We start from the raw sequence: 23766 nt of genomic DNA, 5'->3' as shown, positions 1-23766 counted from the left end.
GACATTTTAATTTGAAAGCTTAAAGCATGCTAATAAACGGAAACTTGAATGCACTCATAAAAAGCAAGTATTTTATACATTTATAACATGTTCTTACATTAAGTTTAGGTTTTTAAAAATGTTATTACATACAACAGTACTCGGACATATTCATCCATTTATTTATTCAACAACAATAATTGCACAATGGAATAAAAACAACTGAACGTACAGTACTCCTGTGGGTTAGACATGGGTCCCTGTGGCTCTCCATCCAACACTTCACCAGTTCATTTGACTGATTCTGCTTAAGTGAACAGTAGAAAACTTCCATAAAGGTAAAAGCCTATACAAGTAAATATAAGAACAGATCAAACCATATACATCTAGGTGTATTTGACTTAAACTGAGAGAATTCTGCAACCGCTATTACTATGAAATTCTATGCAAGTAAGTCCAATCCATAATAAACCCTGTCTCAGGTGTGTGTGTCCTGAGAGTTAGGGACAAGTGCAAGGTCATCGCTGCTTGGCTCCTTACTCAGGCCATTTAGCAATGCGCCGAAAGGATTCTCCAGCGGCTCTTCCATCGATATGTAAATGAAGTATAGGAGAGCAGCCACCAAAAGGAAGACGGCAATCTGCACCCACAGAGGAACCAGACGCTGCTGGATCTCCCGTCTCTCCAGTGTGGTAGGACTCAGCAGGGTTTCTGGGTATTTGAACTGCACAGGACGACCTGCTGCCCCCTTTATAGATCGTCTCTTGGTGGCACTAAAGAGCAAGGAAATAAATGGATAAAACCTTTATCTGATGATGAAGAACAGTGATGATTAAATCTTACATCCTGTAGCTTTAATGTAATTAAATGGATGTAATTTGGCCCTCTCTGGTAGAAAAATTTAACTGCAAGCTACTTTTGGAAGAACATTTTATAACCTGGGTTGTGCTGTGCTCTTCTTTCATTAATTAGTGCACATAATTAAACAGAATTCAAGACTGTCTTAAAGTAGTATTAAATAGCAAAGACACCAATGGCGTAGTGACATACTATTTAGAACAGTAGTATGCATCTTGGGACACAGCCCAAGTATCTGTATTGACCATGACTAAGTACCAGACAAATAAACAAAACCGCTCAACAAGAGCATGATTTTTTTTAGCTACCATCAGCCATTGCTTGATCAAGCAGCAGTACCCCTGCATCACCAACCTGTAGTCATTCTGTGGGATCATAATCAGCTTAACATTAGCAACTAGCTACAATATAAGCTCGGGTTTAAGGGAAGATGCTTGACCTGTTGTAATCTCACAGACTGAATAGAGGGGCTTTCCCCTGAGGCTCTGCATGTCTTTGGGGCTGTCTACCTAGCTAGGTAAAATATAGTGTGGAGAATAAGGCTATAACACTTTGTAATTTAAGATGTTTTTTTAAAACCCAACTTGTGTTTGTTCCATTCTGTCAAAGTTTGGCACAAACTGGATAGTCTTAGCATACTAACTAAAACCCTGACCAGAGGAGAAAGAGACGCATCAAACGAGCAAGTGGCTCAAATCACTCACTCTTCCGCGATATAACAGAATTTGAAATACAGAGAAACTCACCAACACATCCTGTTAGTCACTGATGGCTATCATGAGTTCTCTAGCTCAATCACTTGTCAAGTGGGTTACAAACACAAACTTCACAACAAGGATAAATTGGCTGACTAATCTATCATTCAGTAACTAACAGCCAAACTGGAGACCAAAAAAAATCCCTTACCTGTTCATAAAGAATAAAAGCTAAAACAGCATCAGTCCTGAATACATTTTCCTATCATAGTGAAAGATCAGACTCTTTCACTCTCACACTCTCCCATGTTTGGCTTTTGTAGCTGACCCTCATTCATGCATGAAGTTTGGGTGTAATGATATATGACATCTCAGATGGCGTATGATGTACGAGTACTGTACAAACTTCCTGCCAAATTTAAACCGACACCCCTGACAGGTCACTGAATATTAATACAGGGTGTCCCAAAAGTCTCCATACATAGGGGACTCTGTACGCCCGTCACTGGATGTTCATGGACGTCCACTTCTCGGTTGGCCCACAACACTTCGAGTCTTTTTGAATTTGTTAAGAAGTTTGGCAACACTGTCATGTGTTCCTGTTAAATCCTTTGCAACCTTGCGACAGCTTCCTGATCCAGCCATGAGAATGATTTATACATTCTTTTGTCAAAGGCATTCTTAAAGGCTATCTGAAAAAAAAAAAACAGTATAATATAAACTAAGTAAATTCTGGAAGACGTTTGGGGACTTTTGGGACACCCTGTATTACAGGATTCTCAGCGTGACTTCTAGTAGCTCAAAACTGTCATATGATACTTGCATTTCATGTGACATCACAGTGCATATTTGTTGCCATTTTGAGGACTGAATAGTGGACTGACTGCATCAAAGTTATAGTCTGTGTCATTACAAATATTCATTTTTAGTTAAACTGATAATCGACTAGCTTAATGCACGTGATTACCTACAACAAGCCTATAACTTCAACAGCAGATCCCTAATCATACGGCATGTTATATCGGCATAGATCTGTCAGCTATCTGGCTATGTTATGGGACAACTGGAAAATCTCTCTCTCTCTCTCTCACACACACACACACACACACACACACACACACACACACACACACACACACACACACACACACAGTACCAAGCACTTTATTAGGAATACTATACTAATGCTGGGTAGGGCCTCACTTTGCTCTCAAATTAGCCTCAATTCTTTGTGGCATGGATTCCACAAAATGTTGGAAAAACTCCTCGGACATTCATTGTACAGAGTGGTTATCTGAGTTACTGTAGCTTTTCTTTCAGCTCAAACCAGTCTCGCCATTCTCATCAACAAGGCATTTCCGTCCACAGAACTGCTGCTCACCGGATGTTTTTCTTTATGGCACCATATGGCAGTAAACTCTAGAGACTATTGTGCGCAGGAAATCCCAGGAGATCAGCAGTTATAGAAATATTCAAACCAGCCTGCCTGGCACCAAAATTCACATTTTGCCACAGTCAAAATCATTGAGATCACATTCCTTCACTGGCAGTGACAGCTCTTTAGACATCATACTGAAAGTTAACAGCAACAGATTCCAAATGCAAATGCCACACCTGAAATAATCAACTCTAGACCTTTCATCTGCTTACTTATAAGTGAAATATGAGGGAATAACATACATGGCCATGAAACAGCTAGACCAAAAGAAGTGCTGTAATTCCTACACTGTTCACCTGATTAGGTTGTATATTAAAATTGAAAGTCTGAGATCATATTCATTATTTAATTTAAACTCCAATATACTGCAGTATGTAACATAACAGTAACTTTGTCCAAATATCTCTAGACCTCACTGTGTGTGTGTGTCTGGAATTAAAAAGTTTGGGGGAAAATACCTAATTATCACAGTCTATTTTATCGACTAGGTTGAAGTATAGTTTATTCTCTTATCAAGTAAATTTTAGCCTTTCACCTCTAATTACATTTGCATTGTGCAGCAATGCCAGAAATTCAGTCCCAAATATGGTAACTGCAACAGAATAATCACATGACTAAATACAAGATCTAAGACTAATACACATTAACTTTAAAGATAAAGATTAAGTAATATAACGTTTGCAATGAATTTCTACTGGCTGGACTCACGTGATCCCAGTTGGAGTAAGTGCAGTGTCTGGGAACATCTCCATCAGAACATCAGCCACGGCTTCCTACAACAGAAGAATCAGAAAAGAATTACATGAAGCAAGCTGACAGGATGGAATGGTGAAGTAAGGTGAGGAGTAGAGACAGAGACAAGGTTTAAAGTGGACAGCAAACCTCTTGCAAATGACCAACTAAGAAATAAAAGTGACAAAAAGAACAAGACTAAAACTTGTGTGGTTGGAAATGGTGCTCTAGCCACAATGGATTGTTCAAGACAATCCAGAGTAAATATGGAAGAAAAAAAAGGGAAAACTGAGGAAAAATGTTAATAAGGGGAAAATTATAGTTAAGCTCCTGCAAGTACAAGAAAATTAACACCAGAGTGTGAGGAGAGAGACACGTCAAACAAAGGACAGAGTTACAATAGCTGGTTTTATTGTGGTGGTTTGTTTCTGAAGAGGTGAACACTCAGGGGTCAGATAGAATGACACATTCGTTGTGCTTTTGTTGAGCTGCTGGAAGTCATAAAAATACAACATACATTTTACAAACAAACAACTCCACATTTTACCTTAAATTGACACATGCACACAGAATGAAATGGTTTGTAAATATTTAACAAGCTGTAGCCTATAATTTTAGGTGATCCCTGTGTGTGTGTGTGTGTGTATGTGTTTACCCACACATTTAATAGGATTACTGACCCATTGTGCCCTGCTTGCCACTGGTGTCTGGCTATAGCTTCTCTCAGTCTCTGCTGACTTTGACTGAGGACTCAGCCTGTTCTCAATCTGCAGTTCATACAGCCATTCAGAAACAACGAACCAAAGCAATAAACTTATAGCTTTTAGTAATTAACAGTAATTACCAAAATGTGGAATTTCTAACCAAAAAAAAAAAAAAAAACTATGTGCAAAGTACACTATAACAGCAGAAGAATACAAGTCATATAGCCAAAATATCCATAAATTAATGGTAAAATGATGTATAGCTGCCCAATACTCATCATTCTATCTTTACTCCAAAGAACCTGAGCAAACAGTTAAAATGAATTCAGACTCACTATTTTAGTGTTTAGTGGACACTTGCACATTTTTGAAAACATGCTTTGTCCACCACAGCAAGACAATGAAACATACATACCACACTTGCCACATGCCATACTTGCAAAACTCTCTCTCTCTCTCTCTCACTCTCTCTCACTCTCTCTCACACACACTCACACACACTCACACACACTCACACACACTCACACACACTCACACACACTCACACACACTCACACACACACACACACACACACACACACACACACACTCCCCTCCTCCACAAGCTGTGTGATGCTGAAGGACAGGGAGCTGGTCTGGAGGCTCTCCAATGACCCCTCTTGATATTTGCCCTGTAATTCATATATCTACTTCAGTCATAACTACAATTAAATTGGCAAATGTTATGCTCTGCATCCAGACAACATAAGCTTCACCATCAACACAAGACAACATAATCATAATTTAGTGCACTGAAACACAAGTAACTTAACCCAAAGAGCATACGTAAAACCCAAAATCTTGTGACTTTAGCATTATAAGGTTCTATCTGTTATTTTGGTGCAAAATGAGCTCAGTACCTCAACATCATTGTAATCTAGTTCATTTCTGTTTTATCTAATATTAACATTTTAATCACAACCTACTAATCATGATCTTGGATCCAGGATGAACAGGCTACAGTCCAGTTTCTTGTCTGGTGTGGTCAAGAAAAGAATGTTCTTAGATTCTGGAGAAAGTGCATAGTGATGCCAAGGTAGCAACAGCATAGACTTCCTGCACTCTAAATAAGGCCCATGAGGAGGAGACGTGTAGAGTGGCATGTCACAGTTGAGGTTGAGTGACCAGCTGGTCTATAAGCCTAGGTGATTACATCCACCACCCAGTGGGCCAGCCTCTGATTAAACAAGGGAAGCATACACATTTTACCTCCATAGTAAATGAACCATTGTTCTCAGGATCAGATTGCTGCTGCCCGGTCCAAATAACACTGTGGGGCAGGGGTATTCAATGAAAATTTGTAAAGGTCATAAATAAACGTCCTTGCTTAAAAAGGTCTGGCTAAGCAACTAAAATAACTGAATGCTATCAATAGTTACTTTTTTCTTACTTAACCATTAATGATTAGTTTATGGCTAAAACAATTTGAAGTGTTATGTTTTGTTTTGTAGTGGGGTTTCACATTACCACTTGTGACAAGAACCACGGACTCACGAGACATATGTTTCGAACATGATGTGGAGAGAATAAACAAATACTTTTTTTGTCCATTTGTCTTTAAACATTCTGTTTTTGTAGTCAATTTTTTTAAACAAGCCATCAGTTCACTAATCAGACAAGACAGGGTAAATAAAATGAAAAGGCTATGAAAGTCTGTGATGACTCTGCCCTTTCTGATCTAATGACACAAGCCTTGCAGCTAGTCTCTGGGCTGATGAGCTACCTTCAGCTACATAATTTACATAAATACAAATGATTGGATAATCCATAAAAGAGGATCTGCTACAGAAGCCACCCTGGTTCATATTTAGAAAACAAGAGTTGCTAAACTGCAGCATTTTTTTTCATGAATTGATCGGCTCTGCTAGAGTATTTTCAGAGTGTTTTATTACTGCCACATACACTTTCAGTGTAGATAGGGAATTGCCACTGTTTAGCAGTCCCTGAAGGAAAGTCAAGGAAGCCATCTCAGAGGCACACAAGATAGCTGCTGAATCCTGTGCACTGTGGGGGGGGATCAGTGGTAAAGGAGGAAGGGCATACAACTGTGAGTTAGTCATGGGTCAGGGCATACAGGGATGACCACACCTGGTAATGGGTTGATTTGGCAGTAGGAAAAGGTCCATGTCTTACCAAACCTCTCCCAACTCTGGGTTCCAATGCCATTCCCCTGGACATATATGCCATCTTGATTCCCTGCACAATTGTACAGCCCTGGTAGATGAGCTGCTCTCATTGAGGCAAGTCGTGGATGAGCCCAGAGATTCTGGAGATTCTGATTCTGTGCCACTTGACCTTGTGCCATCATGATGGTTGATACAGCTGACAGTCACAACACTGTCTGGACAGACCAGCATATAGTGAAGTCTGAGAACCAGCAACGGGACAGATGTAAGGCCTCAGGGCTTCAGGGACAGATGTAAGGCCTCGATTCCAGCTAGATGATATGTCCTGACCTTAAGATGGGGGTCCACATACTGCCAGTAGCCCTATGACAACACCCCACTCCCCAGCTGGTAAAGGAAGTGTCCATAGTGATTCTCACTCTCAAATGAGGCACCACTCCCAAGTGGTCTCCTTCTCTTACGAATGCCCTCTACCATTGGGAGCCAATGCTTGGGCTCCTATCACTGAGATAAGGACAAAGTCCTTTTTATAGTCCTTAAATTTCAGTTTGGGCAGCGGGCTGATAAGCCACTTCTGGAATGCCCACAGCTCCAGCAAGCCTAGCAGGATCACACATGCAGCTTCAACAGATCAATACCGGCCACAGTGGCCTGGCTGAATCTGACTGGCAAGCATAATAATATTCATCACGTGTAAGGGTGATCAAGTGGCTAGCACTAACTATGTGACCTGCTTCAGTATTAGGGAGTTCTTTTTGGAGCACACCACAAGACAGAGTGTTGTAATGTGGACAAGCAGGGTGGATGACCTGCTCCTTGATGGGGGCACACGGGAGTCGGTAACCCAAATACTGAAGTATGCTATTGCCAGTGGCCATCAGGAGAGACTTGAATGATTTTGATTTTGTTGGAAATGTGTGTATGCTATCTAGATGTTACACATCACCCCAGGCAGTTACGGGTGAAATAAAAATACTCTCTCTCCCAGTAGAACCTTTTAATACTAAGAACACTTGTAATTAAAATATTGTTTAAAAGAAGGAGTGACTGAAAAAAAAATAAATAAATAAAACTAGAACCAAAAAAAAAAAACAAAGTGAGCAGTGGATTCCTTCCCTTTACTAAGCCATGTTTAGGTGCTGATACTGTACCTGTCTCACAGGGGGGACAAAGCACTGAGGATAAAATGTTTCTTTGCTCTGATAGTTCAGCCCCACCTATACATGTACAAAATGTAGCAGAAAGCACATTAAATCTGTGCAAGATCTCCAGCTACAAGGTGGTCAAAGTATGTACTGTAACAAAAAAAAAAACAAAAAAAAATCTGCAAGATTCTCCAAAGTAGGACTTCAACTTGAACAAAATGTAAACATCTTTGAAAAATGCAATTAATATTATATATAGTGCATTCAGAAAGTATTTAGAGTTTATTCAGAGAAAGTATTAATTTTGTTGCAGTACAGCTTTGTTCTGATCAATCTGTAAAAACATTCAATGAAAAAAGCATAAACAGGTTTTCAGAAAGCATCCTAAACAATGGAAAAAAAAAAAAAAAAAAATCTCATTTACACCCCAAGTGCCCATGATCTGATTCTTTCTTTTGACCTTTTAAAATAGGAAGTCAAGGAGGGAGCATGTCAAAGGGCTTGATTTCCACAACAGCCAATAGAATCTGAGAAAAGCTATTGCACATCTAAACAGATCTAAAAATTCTAAACTGCCAAATTTAAACAGACTCAGTAGTGGATTAGAAAACTGGATAAATAATGTGAGTTTAAAGAGTGCTTTTCAGCTGTATAGGATTTCTCACTGCCAATTTGCCCATGGCAACTTCCTAGAGGTTACAGGTTTCTAACCACCACTCCTTGGATTGGTTCCAGGCTGCAGGTCAGTTCTTACTGGCCTGCAGCATTTTATTCTGCCTCGTGTTAAATGGCACTCTCCCCCCTGTGGGAAGCTTAATGTTCTCACTTCCGAGCGTGGAGAGGGTTTACACTGCCATTCAACACGAGGCTCTAAAATAACACTGTTTCAGAAAACGAGCTTTCGGGACAACTCAATCACAACGTGCATCGATATCTCCAAATACTTTTTCACTGGCCATGTTATCCAGAAACATTAACTGTGTACTAACTGCATAGACTATCATGGCTACTGCATGCTTTGGAATTAGGTCATAGATTTTTGAGCTTAAGTTCAAGAGTTTGGAAAGGGGAAGGAGCACACATATATAACTCCAACTCCAACACACAAGGGATGGTTTAGGATTTAGGGGAATTAATGACCAAAACACAAACAATCCATATTTGACGCCAACTAGCTGTTACTGTAGAGCAATATTTGGTCTGTTTACAGGAGTGGGATAAATGCATTCTATCAAGCATCTGATTGGATGCAAATTGGACAAGAAGAGCATGAGTAATCAAAAATTAAATAAGAATATCTACAACATATTTTTGTCTTTTTAAAGTATATCCTGGCTTATTTGTGTCCAAAAGACAGAGACTTGCTCATGATGATTTCATGGGATGATTTCAAAAGATGTTTCAACAACTTCATTAGATTTACATGTGGTACATGCAGTTCACTGGACAGCTTGGAAAGACACAAAAAACCCATACAATATATAAAGCCCATAGTTGATAGTGCATGTCAGAGCAAAAACACAAGCCATGAGGTTCAAGGAATTGTATACAGACCTCCAAGACAAGATTGTGCTGAGGTACAGCATAATCTCCACAGCTTTGAAGGTCCTACAGAACTCTGTGTCTGTGATCATTTTTAAATGGAAAAAGTTCCACCAAGATGGAGCCCAGACAAACTGAGAAAATCATGCAGCAAAATTTTAGCCTGGGAAGTGACCAAGAACCTGAAGATCATTCTAATGGAACTCCAGTGGATAACCACTTCTGCAGCATGATGGTGGTAGCATCATGCAGTGGGGATGATTTAGTACAATTTTGATTCTAAAACATGAAAAATGTGTCGATTCCAGAACTTTCAATACTTTCAATTCTTCACTTCAATACAGTGACAGTGTTTTCCCTGGGTGAATCACACTGCACATACTGCTGATCAAAAGTGCGCAGGGACGAAAACCACACACATAGTATGACGTGATAAAATCATGGCTGAAGCAAATCCACCTGATTTCCATTTACAACCGCAGCTTGTCTAAAAGACATATTTTGCCTACCTTGCAGATGACCAGAGTAATCCAAAAGAACACCTCAAATTTAGCAAAACATACTCCTGACAAGCATCCTGATCTTCACAGAGAGATTAAAAACTGACACGATAATTAACTGTCCTGTATAAGGTATCATTATGATGAAAATGTTTAATAGGATAGCCCCTATATATGTTATATAAGCCTAGCTTTTCTAACACTACTCGTAAAAAAATGCTGCATTATAGCCTTTTTGAGAGCATGCTCGTTGCTATCACCAAAACTGACAGTTAAGTTCATCTTAATTATAATATCTTCATCATAATTATAATGCTGTAGAATGACTCATTTTTTTAACAGGTTACAATCACAAAACTTATTGCTCTTAGAAAATTATCTTTAATTTTCCACATAAATTTAAACAAGCTCGATTAATGACTGATGTTAGGCTATAAAGAGACATTGGAGCAAACATATGGTTCTGCTTCCTCATATTTTATTCAAACAAAAATTGACTTTTGGTGTAACTGCATGAACATGAGTTTAACTAAGCAATACTTTTAAGTAAAATTCTTGATAGATTCTTCAAGTCAGATTATTACCAAGTACTGTCAGGTTGCTAGGCTACTCAGGTCTTTTTGCAGCCTGGTTGCATGAGCATCTCTTTTTGTTTACAAACACCAAAGGGGTTTATATCCATATTTGTTATTGTTTTAGCTACCTGCTACCACCCCTTGACGAAACTGACTAAATTTAACTAATGAATTCTAACTAAGCCCGGTCAGTTTGTCAGTGCTGTCAGCTATTGCTGTCCATGATCCAGAAAAGGATCAAATAAAGAACAAAGGACAAAGAAGTGTCTGAGTTATACAGAAGAATACAAGACATTACACCCACCGTACTAGGTGTCACACTTGGATCAGTATGGGACACACTCTCTGGGCCAAGTTGTTCTGATCCTGTAACAAAAAAAAAAAAAAAAAAAAAAAAAAAACACAACACATAAGTATTAACAAGTAGTTAGTATATTAACAAATTAATTAAATTTTCAACTAATTACAGTCCAAGAACCCCAAGATTTCTCAATAGTCACACTACATTTAGTACTCTAGAGTACTCTAGTTCTTATCGTATATGTGCCAGGTGATGAGACCCGATTAACCATCTCAGATGTGTAAAAAGTAGTAACAGTGTAAAAAATGAACTTTAAGGACTAAATGTAATGATAATCCATACCAGACTCCTCCTCCTCACTATCGGAGTATTTCCCAGCAGCATCTTTATTGTTGACACTGTGCTGCGAGTGCTGGGTCATCATCCTGTGCAGCTTCCTCTCATACAACGCTCGAGTGCTAGCTACAGGCACACAGACACGCACACAGACACGCACACAGACACGCACACAGACACGCACACAGACACGCACACAGACAGGTCAGGATCCATACATGTAATATCATTCACCAACACACAGTTTAATTCCCAGGCCATGGAATAAACCTTCTTCAATTGTCTACCTCTACATTTGTAAGCTAATCTATTTATAGAAGAACATTACTTACAATTTATCAAAGGTTATAAAACTACAATGGAAATGAATAACTATTTTGAGCTTATGTATCATCTGCATTATCCCCTAGCCTTATCACTTGTCAGTGTACATGTCAGTCACAGCATTTGATGAACGGGGTCCTATTTGTCACTCTTGGCTCAACTGATCCGCTCTTATGTTTGTGCTGAAATAATCACTTCACTAATTAATTCAGTGAGTTTTGTTGTGTTGGCTATTTTTTTAATTAGCATTTTTATGAGCATTGAAACATTTTGCTGAAACATGGCAATTTTCCTTTGCCACCTCTACATCTGATTAGGCTCAAGTCCGATTTGCGATGACGTGAAACCAACAACTTGATCAAAGCAAAAAAATTCAGTGCACGAGGAAAGCAAACTAGAACAACAGACTGATTTTTATTTTTTTTTCCCTTCAGTTGTGTCTGTTAAGCTGGCCACTTATTATAGTATAGGTATGAAAGTATAATTACAGGCAGAAAATCCAATGTAAAAGTAGTCATTGATTACAATTCTATTTAACCTCTACCAAAAAAAAAATCATTCTCTAAATTATATTTAGAGAAGAATTTAGGTTAATACATCAGAACATACTGACCTACAATCGGTCCAGCTTTGACTCCATACTGGAGCAGTTTGCATTTTAACTGATCATCAGTCAGTAAGCTCAGGTCCACCATGTCTGAATCCTCTCCTCTCTCTTCCTCTTCCTGTGTGATCACACACACATACACACACGCGCACACGCACACGCACACACTATTCACCAGGATATTTCATTCAAACATTTTATCTGCTTAAACGAGCAAATTACACTGAAGTGCAGCTAGTAGACATGACTATAACATAACTATGACAAACTTATAGACACAAATTGTTTAAAAAGTCATGTAGATCTGTAACTAGTCAACAAATTTGAAATGCTGGGTTTCAGAGCGACAGTATAATGTTGCTGATCATATACTGTAAATCCGACACCCGAGAGGCTTCTCAAGCATAAACCAGATTCCCCAGCCTTGTGCAAGGGTCTCCCTGCCACACATGGTGCGCACACACACACACACACACACACACACACATTTATACAGCAAGTAACTGATATTACACTCTGTGGCTGGTGGATGTATAAGAGACAGCTGCAGCAACCTTCTGAACTCATGTTCCCGAAACATAAAAATACAAAAATGGAAACGCACTCTACTTTGGTAGCCAAACTTAATTTTGTCAGCTAATAATCAAATTTCACAGTAGCCAGTTAAGTTTCACGTTATATGTAAATGAACAAACAAATAGCGTTACGATTTGCAAGAATACAATATGGTGGCAGCATGTAAACTAAAATATTTTCAAATAAATAACTTTTTATTCATAATTATTAACAATAGTTACTTTATGCTGCGTGTACCCCCTACTTAAAGTCTAAGTGACATTAAATGTGTTAAATAGGCATTTGGGGGAGATTTATTAGTCTAATCAACCTTCGAGCTTTTCTTTACAGCTTCAGCAGTGACAGGTGACTGAAAGTCACTGCAACCCACACGCCAAATCATTTTTTCTTCCCATGTCATCACATTGTAAAGCACTATAGCATCATTACACAGTATGAACGTATGTTTTTGTCTATATTCAAATAGTAATATAACTATTAAGAACATACATATGAATCATTTCACATACTATGAGCCACATTTCTTGTTAAAGTGGGGTCCATGAAGCAAAGGTCTGCATTTTTTTTTTTTTTTTTACAATGGTGACAACCATTTGTGCATTGCATTCTTATAGTTATTATGCTTTTTGACTGCTCACTTGAATTGAATGGGTTTAAATAACTCTACATATAAAGTCAACTTTAATCTCAGAAGTGTAATAAAAATGTGAGTGGAAATTTCAGGAACAAAAAGCTCCATGCTTATTTGAATAATGAGCCAAATGTTTGAATAGTTTGATTATGTTTGCAAAAAGAATCTGTCCTTTATTTTTGAATCAGTTTTGGCAGTAAACCCCTAGTCAAGACAATGAATACATAATAATATAAACAATCTTCCTGTCCATGGTACTTCTTAATGTGAACTTACATTTCCATCTTGGACCTGCTCCTCTTCATCACTAGAGAAATCAGCACTGTTTTTATTCCCCACATGCTTCATATAAACCTCCAGATAAAGCTGTTTTGCACTGTCTGCAGGCGGTACCTCCACACTATGCGAAATTAACTCTGACTTCAGGCGCTGTTTAGAAAACTGAGTGGGATTTTCCACAAACACCGGCATAGCAGAGCTTAGAAAACTATTTGCCCTTAAATACTACCACACACATGCATATACACTGACTCTGTCTAATGGTGCAGGAGAACTGAAGTGGGCTTGCTGCTCTTTTAAGCCCCTGGAAACCAGACACCTACAAGCAAATGTACACAGAAAGTTCTCAGATAGCCAGCAGACATGCTATGTGTGTGTGTGTGTGTGTGTGTGTGTGTGGAGAACAGGTGTTGTGAGACAGGACACACTGCTACAAGCCGTATGAGCTATGCTAGCTTACCTTACTTTACTGTTTTCTTAGCTAACTAGTCATGTCACTAACATAGCTAGTTAGCTAGCTAGGCATGTCTTAGTTAGTTAGTTAGTTAGTTAGTTAATATTAAATGAAATATTATTCAATATTTTCGGACATCCCTGAGCCGTTTTGACAGTAAACTCACCCCAGGCTCTGGTATTTACTCGTCTTTAAGGGCGGAGACTCTGCAGCATGAAAAGCGGCTTTTACATTTTTCGCGCCAATTTGTTATGACGTCAAGCAGGGCTCTAAAATTTTGTAATATTTGTTATTAACAGTTGTTCTCTTTTTTCGTTTTTTTGTGTGCAAGAATAATTACCCTAAAGGAAGAAGCCTAATTCTAAACCTAACCTTAGAATAGTCTATCTCAAACAAATGTTTGTTTTTATTTGTTTGTTGTTGTTAATCTTGTTCTTTTATTTAGAATTTATTTGTTTGTTAGAATAACTATCTTTGTGACTCACAACTCTGCTATTAAAATATATTTGTGTGTGTGTATATATATATATATATATTTGTGCTCTAATAAACCTAATAAATAAACCTAATAAACCTGGGCTTCTGATGATGATAAGACCTTGTTTGTTGTTGTTGCAGTCAACAAACAAGATCCAAACAACCTGAAGTACCTGGAGCAAATATGCTAAGAAGAATGGGTGAAAATCACTCCCATACAGCGTGCAAAGCTGTTAGGAACTTACTCCAGTAGACTTAAAGCTGTTATTGCAGCAAAAGATGGTTCTACCAAGTACTAATCTGGAGGGAATGAATACTTTTGCAAGACAATGTATATGTATAACTTTGGGTTTGCATTTATATTTAATTACATCAGACAGAAAAGGTTGAGATTTTTATGGCTAATAGCAATTTAAAACATCAGTCTGTGTCCAGAAATGATCCAAAACATAAACCCAACAATGGCGGTGTCACATAGAGGAGAGAAAGGATTGCCTTTCGTTCTCATTCTTCACACACTCCAGGCTTTAAAATCCATGTGGACTTAGCTGCATTTTTTGGTTATTCATCAGGCTTATATCTTCCTGATGCATTGCCTTGCCCGGCTCCAAGCAAAAGGATTATCCTGTACTACAAGACATTTTAATGGGCTCCAACAGTCCAGAGAGATCTGCCAGCATGGAACGTGCTGAGCATTACAACTGCACTCGTTCTCCCTCATGTCGCCAGGGAGTGGAGGCGCAGATGCCCCATGCTCCTCTGCTGTGGTGCTTCCCGAATATATCATACTTATCCTCATTCTGGAAATGCAACATTTCTCCTGTTGACCAGATTAGACAGCCACTGTGACGCTCATCAGCATGCATTGCCTGTGCATGTTTTCTCCCCCTTCACTATTTATTCTCTTACTGAATGGATGCATTCGTTCTCCTAGGAAACCATGATGCAAAAGGGGGTAAACTTCAATGTGCTTCCTTCTTTACATTTGTGCAGCTAAATGCAGAAGCAAGGCCAACACAAACAGCAGTTAAATTTGCTGATGAGAAAAATTAAAATGCAAAGTAGTTTTTTTTTAAAAAAAAAAAAACACATTCCCAGAACAAGTCAAGGCAGCATGATCAAGATGAACACTTGACATAATGATACAAAGCATTATTGTAATGTAATGAGGATATACTGTGCAAAAGACTTAGGCAACCTAAAGTATTTTATCTAAAACTTGTCTTAGATATCTTCTGCATCAGTGTGTCAGTAGAAATGAGCAAAGTTTAGATTCATTCAAACATTCATGTTCCGAAAACAAATTAAATGTTACAGAGAAAACTTCTTTTTGTCTAGTGGACATAAAAAGTCTACACTCCCCTGTTAAAACTGCAATTTTTTGAAACCAAGAAAAATCACGTCAGATCTTTTTCCACCTTTAATGTGATACAGCAACCAGCAAAATTCAGGTTAAAAACAAATAGAAACATTTTAGGCAAAGTAAAGAAAAGGAAAAAAAAGTACAATATCCTGGTTGCATAAGTGTGCACACCGCTTAACTAATACTTTGTTGTAATATTAAAACTAATACTTGTAATACAGCACTCAGTGTTTTTGGGTAAGAGTCTACCAAGTTTGCACATCTTGATTTGGCAATTTTGTGCCACTCTTCCTTTCAAAAATGCTCCAGATCTATTAAAATGCAAGGGGATCTCCTGCGCACAGCCCTCTTCAAGTCATTCCACAGGTTCTGACAGGATTTAGATCTGGGCTCTGACCGGGCCATTCCAAAATGTTGATCTTCTTCTTCTGAAGATATTCCTTTGTTGACTTCTATTTATGCTTTGGGTTGGTTTTTTTTTCATCATCTTCAGCTTCAGTCTAACAGAAGCCTGCAGGTTTTGTGCCAAAATAGATTGATATTTGGAGCTATCCATGACTCCCTCTATCTTGACCAGAGCCCCAGTTCCAACTGAAGAGAAGCAGCCTCATTGCATGATGCTGCCACCACCATGATTCACTGTAGATATGGTCTTCTCTGGGTGATAAACTATCTTGTTTTAGTGCCAAAAATATCTTTTAGAATTATGCCCAAAATGTTCTACCTTGGTCTCACCAGACTGTAACACTTTTTGCTGGTTTGGGGTGATTTAGTTTGGCTTTGATGTTGTTTTTCATGCGAAAGGGCTCCTGTCTAGTACGCTACCCCATAGGCCAGATATGTGAAGAATACAATAGATTGTTGTCACATGCAGGGAGTAACCAGTACCTCCCTGATAAGTTTTCTTCTTTCATCTATTTTGGAGGAATGTCCTGTTCTTGGTAATGTCACTGTGGTGCCCCATTTTCTCCACTCGTTGATGAAGGCCTTTAAGGTGTTCCATGGTACATCTAATGTTTTGGAAATTCTTTGTAACCCTTTCCTAATCTATACCTTTCGACAGTGAGATCCTGTACATGCTTTGTAAGAACTTTGTGGACAATGGCTTCAGCAGTCGGATGAAACCAACAAGATGTCAGGAAAAAGAAAATTACAAAAAGAAAAGAAACTAACATGTTAAGTAATAGTCTATTTCTCACATTAAAACAGCATTGGATTTGTCTTGGATCTGCACAGATAGAAGCAAGTGGGAGCCAAAGTCTACTGAAAACCCAGGACAAGTTCTCCATGATGCTTCCCTTTTCAATGATAAAACTGCACAGCAGTGTTCCTTAAGAGAATTGGTGCAGTTTTAAAAGCAAAAGATTGCCACAGCAAATCTTCAGATTACTCTTCTATCCTTTACTGCTCTTTATAGTTATATATTCAGTATATATATATATATATATATATATATATATATATATATATATATATATATATATATATACATATATATATATATATATATATATATATATATATATATATATATATATATATATATATTGAAATCATATCCTCTTTACGTTATTTCTTCACATATGCCTAAAACCTTTGCACTGTACTTGAAATGTAACTGTCACCACCAGTAATTAAACAAACTCTGGATAATATTGTGATACTTGTGTGACTTACTTTATTGCAATACTGAGAGCTATTAATAATTCATTTGAGCTCACTTTTCCTCTTGCCGATTTGCCACTCTGTATCTAATGGCTTTGAACCCTACATGACATTATTAAAAGAATCACATAGGAATAGAAAGCCATAAAACACAGTAGTGATTGATGCAGCAATTCATTTAACAACAACAATAAACCAAAATGGCAATAAGTTGTTCTGCTTTGAGCGTCTTACTGCACTGCTTTATCAGTCAACATATACAGAATAAACCACTTGAGCCAAGTTGCAGGCAACTCAGAATATTAAAAAACTCATATCAACATGAATAATTAAACAGAAGAATGAGAATTATTCAACTTTCTTTCTGCGCTGAAAGGTTTTGAAGTGTTTGTGTCTGATTATTCTTTTTAAAATAACTCCTCAGAGAGGGTTCCTTTTTTTTTTTTTTTATCACTCTAAGCCACCTCCGAGCTCCTCTTACAGCTTCAGTAGTGAGATCTGACTGAAAGTCATTGGGTCCCACAGGCCATTCAAAACACCCTTTGATGCAACATGGTGCCCATCCCAAAGAATAAAAGGTACAGTGCTAATCAAAAGGGTTTTTTTTCTGCAGTTGCTATGGCCTGGTGAATGCTATGGGGATTACACAAACATTCATTTTCAATTCAACACTAGAGCTCTTTTTGGCTTTTTTGATTCAGACAAAAGACTTTGAAAATGACCTCACTGATCTTGGCTGCTGCCAGGGCAGCTCAACAGATTCACATAATCAGCCCATCCTTGTGCTAACAGTTAAAAGCAAACTTGCGGTTTGTCGTAATTGATAATGATGTTACAAAAAATCTCTTGATTCCATTTAAATTACGTTTAACACTGTTTTTAACCAAGGAGAAAATAACATTTTTTTTCCAGTTAAACTAGGAGAAATCATCTTAAGAATTGTGTATAAGAAGTTGTAGTACACTTGATGAAGTACTTGTAGTGCCACTGCCGTGGTATATGTAATTTAATGTCACACGCTATAAAAACGTGAAGTTGGCAGCATGTACTGAAACCTATAACACTGGGTTTTATGGCTATCATAAAGTCAATATTTTCTCAGCATTCTAACTTCTAGTTCAAAGTAGGCTTAGCATCCAAAGGACAGAAGTATTTACAGCTTATAATGCCATATTCTGTAGCAGCAGACCTCCTTATACCCACCTTATAAGAAAGCTTTTATATATTAAGTTGAATATTAAGTTGATTTAGCTTTAAAACCAAAACCATGAGGCTACTGTAAAGTACTCTTAGTACAGAATTTTTTGAGTTCAAGTTTCCTTGGTTTATAAATTATATAGCACAGAACATTTGCACTGACATGTATCCATATACCTTTATCCAAAGCATTTTACAAGAGAATCTTGTCTAAAAATATAAAAAAAAAGCTTGAAACGAAGGAGCCTTGAAACAGCACAGTGACGCTGAAAAATAGTTTTTATCAACTGACCAGAAACAAGTTCAAGATAGTAGGAAAAGCAGAGAGAGAAAGAGCGAGAGAGAGAGAGAGAGAGAGAGAGAAACAACAAAACAGTGTTAAGCTATGCAAGTGCTGATGCACAGGAGTCCAACAAACAGTAGCCACAAAACCATCAGGCAAAATGAAACAAGTTAAAGAAGGCTTAATGCAAAATCTAGCACAACGAATAAAATAATGTTGTTTTATATATATACACACACTCACTGACCACTTTATTAGGAATACCTGTACACCTAATGCATGCAGTTATCCAATCATAAAGTCATGTGGCAGCAACATCGTCAAACTCATACAGATACAGGTCAAGAGCTTCAGTTAATGTTCACCACAAACATCAGAATGGGGAAAAGTGACTTTGACTGTAGCGTGGTTATTGGTGTCAGAGAGGCTGGTTTGAGTATTTCAGAAACTGCTAATCTCCTGTGATTTTTTTTACAAACAACAGTCTCTGGCATTTACACAGAAGGGGCGAAAAACAAAAAAACATCCAGTGAGCGGCAGTTCTGAATGATGCCGAAGATTCAGAATGCACAATATGCTGAACCGTGAGACAGATGGGCTGCAACAGCTAAAGACCACATTGAGTTCCACTCCTCCGCCAAGAACAGGAATCTGAGGCTACAGTGGGCACATGATCACAGAAATTAGACCGTTGAAGATTGGAAAAACTTTGCTTTGCCTGTCCAGTTTCTGGCACCAACAATCATGCCGTGGTCAAAGTAACTGGAGTCACATATTTTCCCAATTCTGATGTTTGATGTGAACATTAACTAAAGCTCTTGACCTCTATCTGCTTGATTTTATGCACTGTGCTGCTGCCACATGATTGGTTGATTGGATAGTTACATGAATGTTCAGGTGTACAGGTGTTCCTATTGAAGTGGATAGTGAGCATATGTCCTGTGAGAAATACAGGTCGTTGATCATTTCAGCAGATTGGGAAGAACAGAACACACACATCATTTGTATGCACACACACATTCAAAGGAAACATGGTGAAGGAGTTTGAACATAAGACTTATTGTTATTTTCTTTTTAGAAATCTGATATTATACAGTGCTCCAAAATCCTATTATAATATTCATGAGCTATTGCACAAGTGGCTTCAGAGTAATTGCTAAAGACCTTGATAATGGTAAGAATTTTGTATTTAGTGCTAACATTCATATAGTTTAAATATATTTTTTTCAGAACTGATGATCATATTAAATGAATTTAGCCAATTAGAACATTCTTGTGCTCAGATTAGCAGATCAAATCCTGAGATATCAGAGGAAGAATATCTGAACAAACCTAAAGAATATTTACAGAAAAGAATATTTGAAGAAATCTAATTATTTCCCAGTCAATAACTTGATTGAAATTGGTCTAACAAGGATGATTGTTAAATTTAGTGTTTTCCTTCATGACATTTTCTCAATTTAAGACATTTTTTGCAGTCTGTAAAGTGTGTAAATATTCACTCAGATGTGACATTACCAGCAGACTTTTCATGTTATTTGCAGATCTGTGTTATGTAATTACAGAAGCTAAAGACCAGTTGATATGGGAAAGTGATGCTTTTGTGAAAAGAAAAAGCTTTCTGGCAAGAAATTGTGTTGACAAGAAAGGGCTGCTTTTTGTCTATGAAATGAATTGTAATTGGTGGGAAACTATTGTTATGGCTAAAGCTCTTCAACAAATATGATCACATTTTCTTTCTCTAATTAAATTCATTGTTGTTTTCTCCAAAAAAACAGGTGATGTTTTAATCTTGAAAGCCGGCCAAACTTCTCCATCTGTGCATTAAGCCCAGATCCTGATGTTAGTAACACAACCATAATTGCCTTTCCTATGCAAATCTCTGGCTGCCTATGAGTCTATTATCTCTGATCCAATCCTTCCTGAGAATTTAAGTATTCATATGGACATTATATAGGGCATGTTTCATTAATATGTGAAGTAGCACACTTCAAAGGTCCCTTCTAAATGGATGTCTTTAAAGGGCTCAGCTGATGGACACTGCTATGATGAACCTTTTTGTTGTTTAATCGGAATAAAACCATGACATGGAGAAGAGGAGATAGTTATGGATGAAGGTAAACTTTTTTTGTACATAGATGAATCACATTAATGTTGTGTTTGGTAAGAGTAGACTAGCTATAAAAGTTTATTTTTAGTTTGCAAACGTTGTTTTTAGACAAAAGTGCTGTTGAATTCTCAAAATCCGATTGGTTAAAAAGTGTTGATTAATTTCCTATAACAGCAGTTTGTCAGTAGTGCCAACTGCAAGGCAAATCATGGTTTTATGTGAATGCTCTCATTCTAATATGTTATCACTTCTATAGTAATAACTATGATTAATAATAAATGGATTGGATTGGATGGGAAAAAACAAAAAAATTTATAATCATTGAAATAGTGAAGCTTTCTATAAGGAGATTTTTATTTAGAATTTATAGAAGAAGGGTTTGACTGTTTATATCTGCTATAACCTAAGTGATAACAGGTACTAACTTGTTTCCATATGTAACTATAAATGTAAGACATTTTTTTACATAAATAAAAAATTGCTACCAATTCACAAATTGCTGTGGTATAAGAAAAAAAAAACATTTTTGGACATGCTGTTATAGGAGAATAGTCAAATTCATTGTGCTAATGAAGAAACGCTATTAGGCTACACAAGAACCTGCTGAGATTTTGGTTCAAATTGATTGCAGTCAAAATAAGCAATGAAGGTAAAGGTATGGTCAGTGGTCACCAAGACCAACAACATTTAAACTTAAAAATCTACCTGGTTATAACCTTATTTACCACTTGTTGAACTTTACTGTCATAAGTTGTCATATTCTAGTATATTTTTATATAAATTTCCTTCATTACAAAGGTTGATGGTGGGCTGCGGCCAAAAATAGGAAGCAAGATGAAAAAACACACTTACCTGCATTTCCACATCTTCTGTGTGCGATCATGTGTGACACAGACAGAGAGTATAAGACTGTGTTTCAGAAATAGATATATTTCAAAATCTGCCCAGATATGCCAATTATACCTAATTCTTAATATATATATATATATATATATATATATATATATATATAGATATATATATATATATATATATATATATATATATAAAAAATTTTTTACCTTGAAGCATGCAGCATGGCTTGGTGAGTGGAATGTAAAAAAGAGGAGTTTAAACTTTCCTTAAGCGCAGAATGGAGGAAAGAAAGAAAGGAAAAGAGAGGGTGAGATTGGGCCCCAGCTTCAAGCGTCATTCTTATTTTCGTCAATGAGCCCTTGTGCTTTAGCTTTGGCTGTTTGCCCCTGCCTCTTAGATGGAAAGAATACAGAAGGAGGGGGGAGTGCTTTTATATGTCCCCCCCTACCCGTTTGAGACTAGAGACTAGAACTCCAACCGATATTTGAGCTGCACAGCCATCAGGTACTGAGTTTTTATAGTTCAATTTTACATTCTACTGATTGTTCATTAATAGGGAAAGAGAACTGTGAGCTATTTTAAGATCCTTTAACATATAAACATTTGATGACGTACCCCCAAAACTGACTTCCATGTGGCATCACAGAGAAGAATTCACTTCATTTAGAAGTACTGTACATCATGTCAGGGTTGGAAAAGAGATTCTCTGTGCAGTCTTTTTCTTCTCTTCAGTGGCCTTTTCCTCGCTATCATTTCTTTAGCCCAGGAAATAGGTTGTGAAGGGCAGCAGGTGCTCTTCCGTCCTCAGAGCCACATTCCTTTCCTCCTGTTCCTGCTTCTCTTCTTTCAGCCTCTTTTCCCGGTCCCACTCTTCTTTTTTTCAGCTCTCTCTCAAATGCCTCTCTACAGAAATTCTCCAGGGCCCTCTAGGACACCCTGTGGCATTACTGGATTAAAAAATGAAAGAGAGAGAGGGAGAGAGAGAGAAATTGCAAAGAATTTGAGTTGGAAAAAAATTCCACAGTGAGTCATCTTCAGGACTGTCCGCCTGCAAACAGGAGGGAGAAAGAAATGAAAGGAAAGAGTGAAAGAGTACACAGACAGAGGGGTTATTTGGCTCCCTCCATTCTCCTCTGCATCCCTTCACTGCTCTCTGCTTTATCCTCACAGCTCTCACTGCATCAGTACACACGCACACACACACACACACACACACACACACACACACACACACACACACACTTGTCCTTGCCCCCCTCCTCAGTCTCTCTCTCTCTCTCTGTCAAATAGACACACCAGCTTAGTTCATTACTATGCACTGGCTCAAACTCGTACTCTATAGAGAGAGAGAGAGAGAGAGAGAGAGAGAGAGAGAGAGAGAAAGAGAGAGAGACAGAGAGAGAGAGAGAGAGACTGTGAAAATACAGGAGAGAGACATTTAACATTATCTAAACATTACAGTGTTTATGACCATTGAAAAAAAACCTGACTTCTTGCATTGCATAGATATCCATGTATATATTCTTTACTGTGGCTCACAGATATCACACAAACATAAACACAAACAAAAGATTCCATGATGCAATGCATTGCAATGTTTTCCCCTTCTCCGCTAGGCAGTAAGACACTGTGGCAGTGTCCTGCCACCAAAACATTTAGTCAAAGTCTGAGTTGTCCCATGTTTATTATTCCATCTTCCACGGAAAGCTGTCACAACCCAGTAGCTAAAGCCAAGCAGAGAGAACTGATCCTCTCATACTGTGTTCCTCATTCTCACCATCTCCCGCTGTCTGCTGCACTCAACATGTAACAGTGGTGTGGCAGTTAAGGAGAGAAAATGAGTGCACTGGGGTTAGTCCACCTTCACACTGCTAACAGCCTTCACACTAAAGCTGCCCCCTCGTACCTCCAGGCTTTCTTCTCAGAGCGGCTGAAAGAACATTGTATAGAAAGTATCAACAATATCAGCTGCTGT

General features: G+C 37.9%; 1 protein-coding gene and 1 long non-coding RNA gene across 8 annotated transcripts; both read right to left on the bottom strand.

The window, feature by feature from the left end:
* Positions 1 to 139: 139 nt before the first annotated feature.
* Positions 140 to 14237, bottom strand: lemd1 (LEM domain containing 1). Of its 7 annotated transcripts, none has more exons than XM_053240701.1 (10): positions 14008 to 14237; positions 13385 to 13706; positions 11908 to 12019; positions 10977 to 11096; positions 10638 to 10699; positions 7723 to 7788; positions 4383 to 4469; positions 4101 to 4190; positions 3679 to 3743; positions 140 to 752 (listed from the first exon to the last, which is right to left on the bottom strand). In XM_053240701.1, the coding sequence occupies exons 2-10, from the start codon at positions 13577 to 13579 to the stop codon at positions 458 to 460; spliced, it is 1092 nt and encodes a 363-aa protein (XP_053096676.1). In that variant the 5' UTR covers positions 13580 to 13706; positions 14008 to 14237; the 3' UTR covers positions 140 to 457. The 7 variants fall into 7 exon arrangements, with proteins under 7 accessions (XP_053096676.1, XP_053096675.1, XP_053096678.1 ...); XM_053240700.1 differs by having other exon boundaries at positions 4101 to 4193; positions 14008 to 14232; XM_053240703.1 differs by lacking the exon at positions 4101 to 4190 and having other exon boundaries at positions 14008 to 14236.
* A 4567-nt stretch (positions 14238 to 18804) lies between these two features.
* Positions 18805 to 22949, bottom strand: LOC128320619 (uncharacterized). The gene is made up of 3 exons (XR_008304185.1): positions 22407 to 22949; positions 21998 to 22056; positions 18805 to 21845 (listed from the first exon to the last, which is right to left on the bottom strand). It is a non-coding gene; the product is annotated as an uncharacterized LOC128320619 (long non-coding RNA).
* Between the last annotated feature and the right edge of the window lie 817 nt (positions 22950 to 23766).

This window comes from Pangasianodon hypophthalmus, chromosome 16 (assembly GCF_027358585.1).
Source record: "Pangasianodon hypophthalmus isolate fPanHyp1 chromosome 16, fPanHyp1.pri, whole genome shotgun sequence".
In the NCBI taxonomy this organism is placed as follows: Eukaryota; Metazoa; Chordata; class Actinopteri; order Siluriformes; family Pangasiidae; genus Pangasianodon; species Pangasianodon hypophthalmus.
This window is presented reverse-complemented; position numbering and strand designations above follow the sequence as displayed.

Bases quoted from the DNA above. Each gene is read 5' to 3' on its own strand.
- lemd1 (XM_053240700.1), bottom strand. From the start codon at position 13,579: ATGCCGGTGTTTGTGGAAAATCCCACTCAGTTTTCTAAACAGCGCCTG. The intron at 11,097-11,907 runs GTCAGTATGTTC...GTGTGCCTGTAG, and splicing joins CAAAGCTGGACCGATTGTAG to CTAGCACTCGAGCGTTGTAT. The intron at 4,470-7,722 runs GTACAGTATCAG...TATGAACTGCAG, and splicing joins TTGTCCCCCCTGTGAGACAG to ATTGAGAACAGGCTGAGTCC.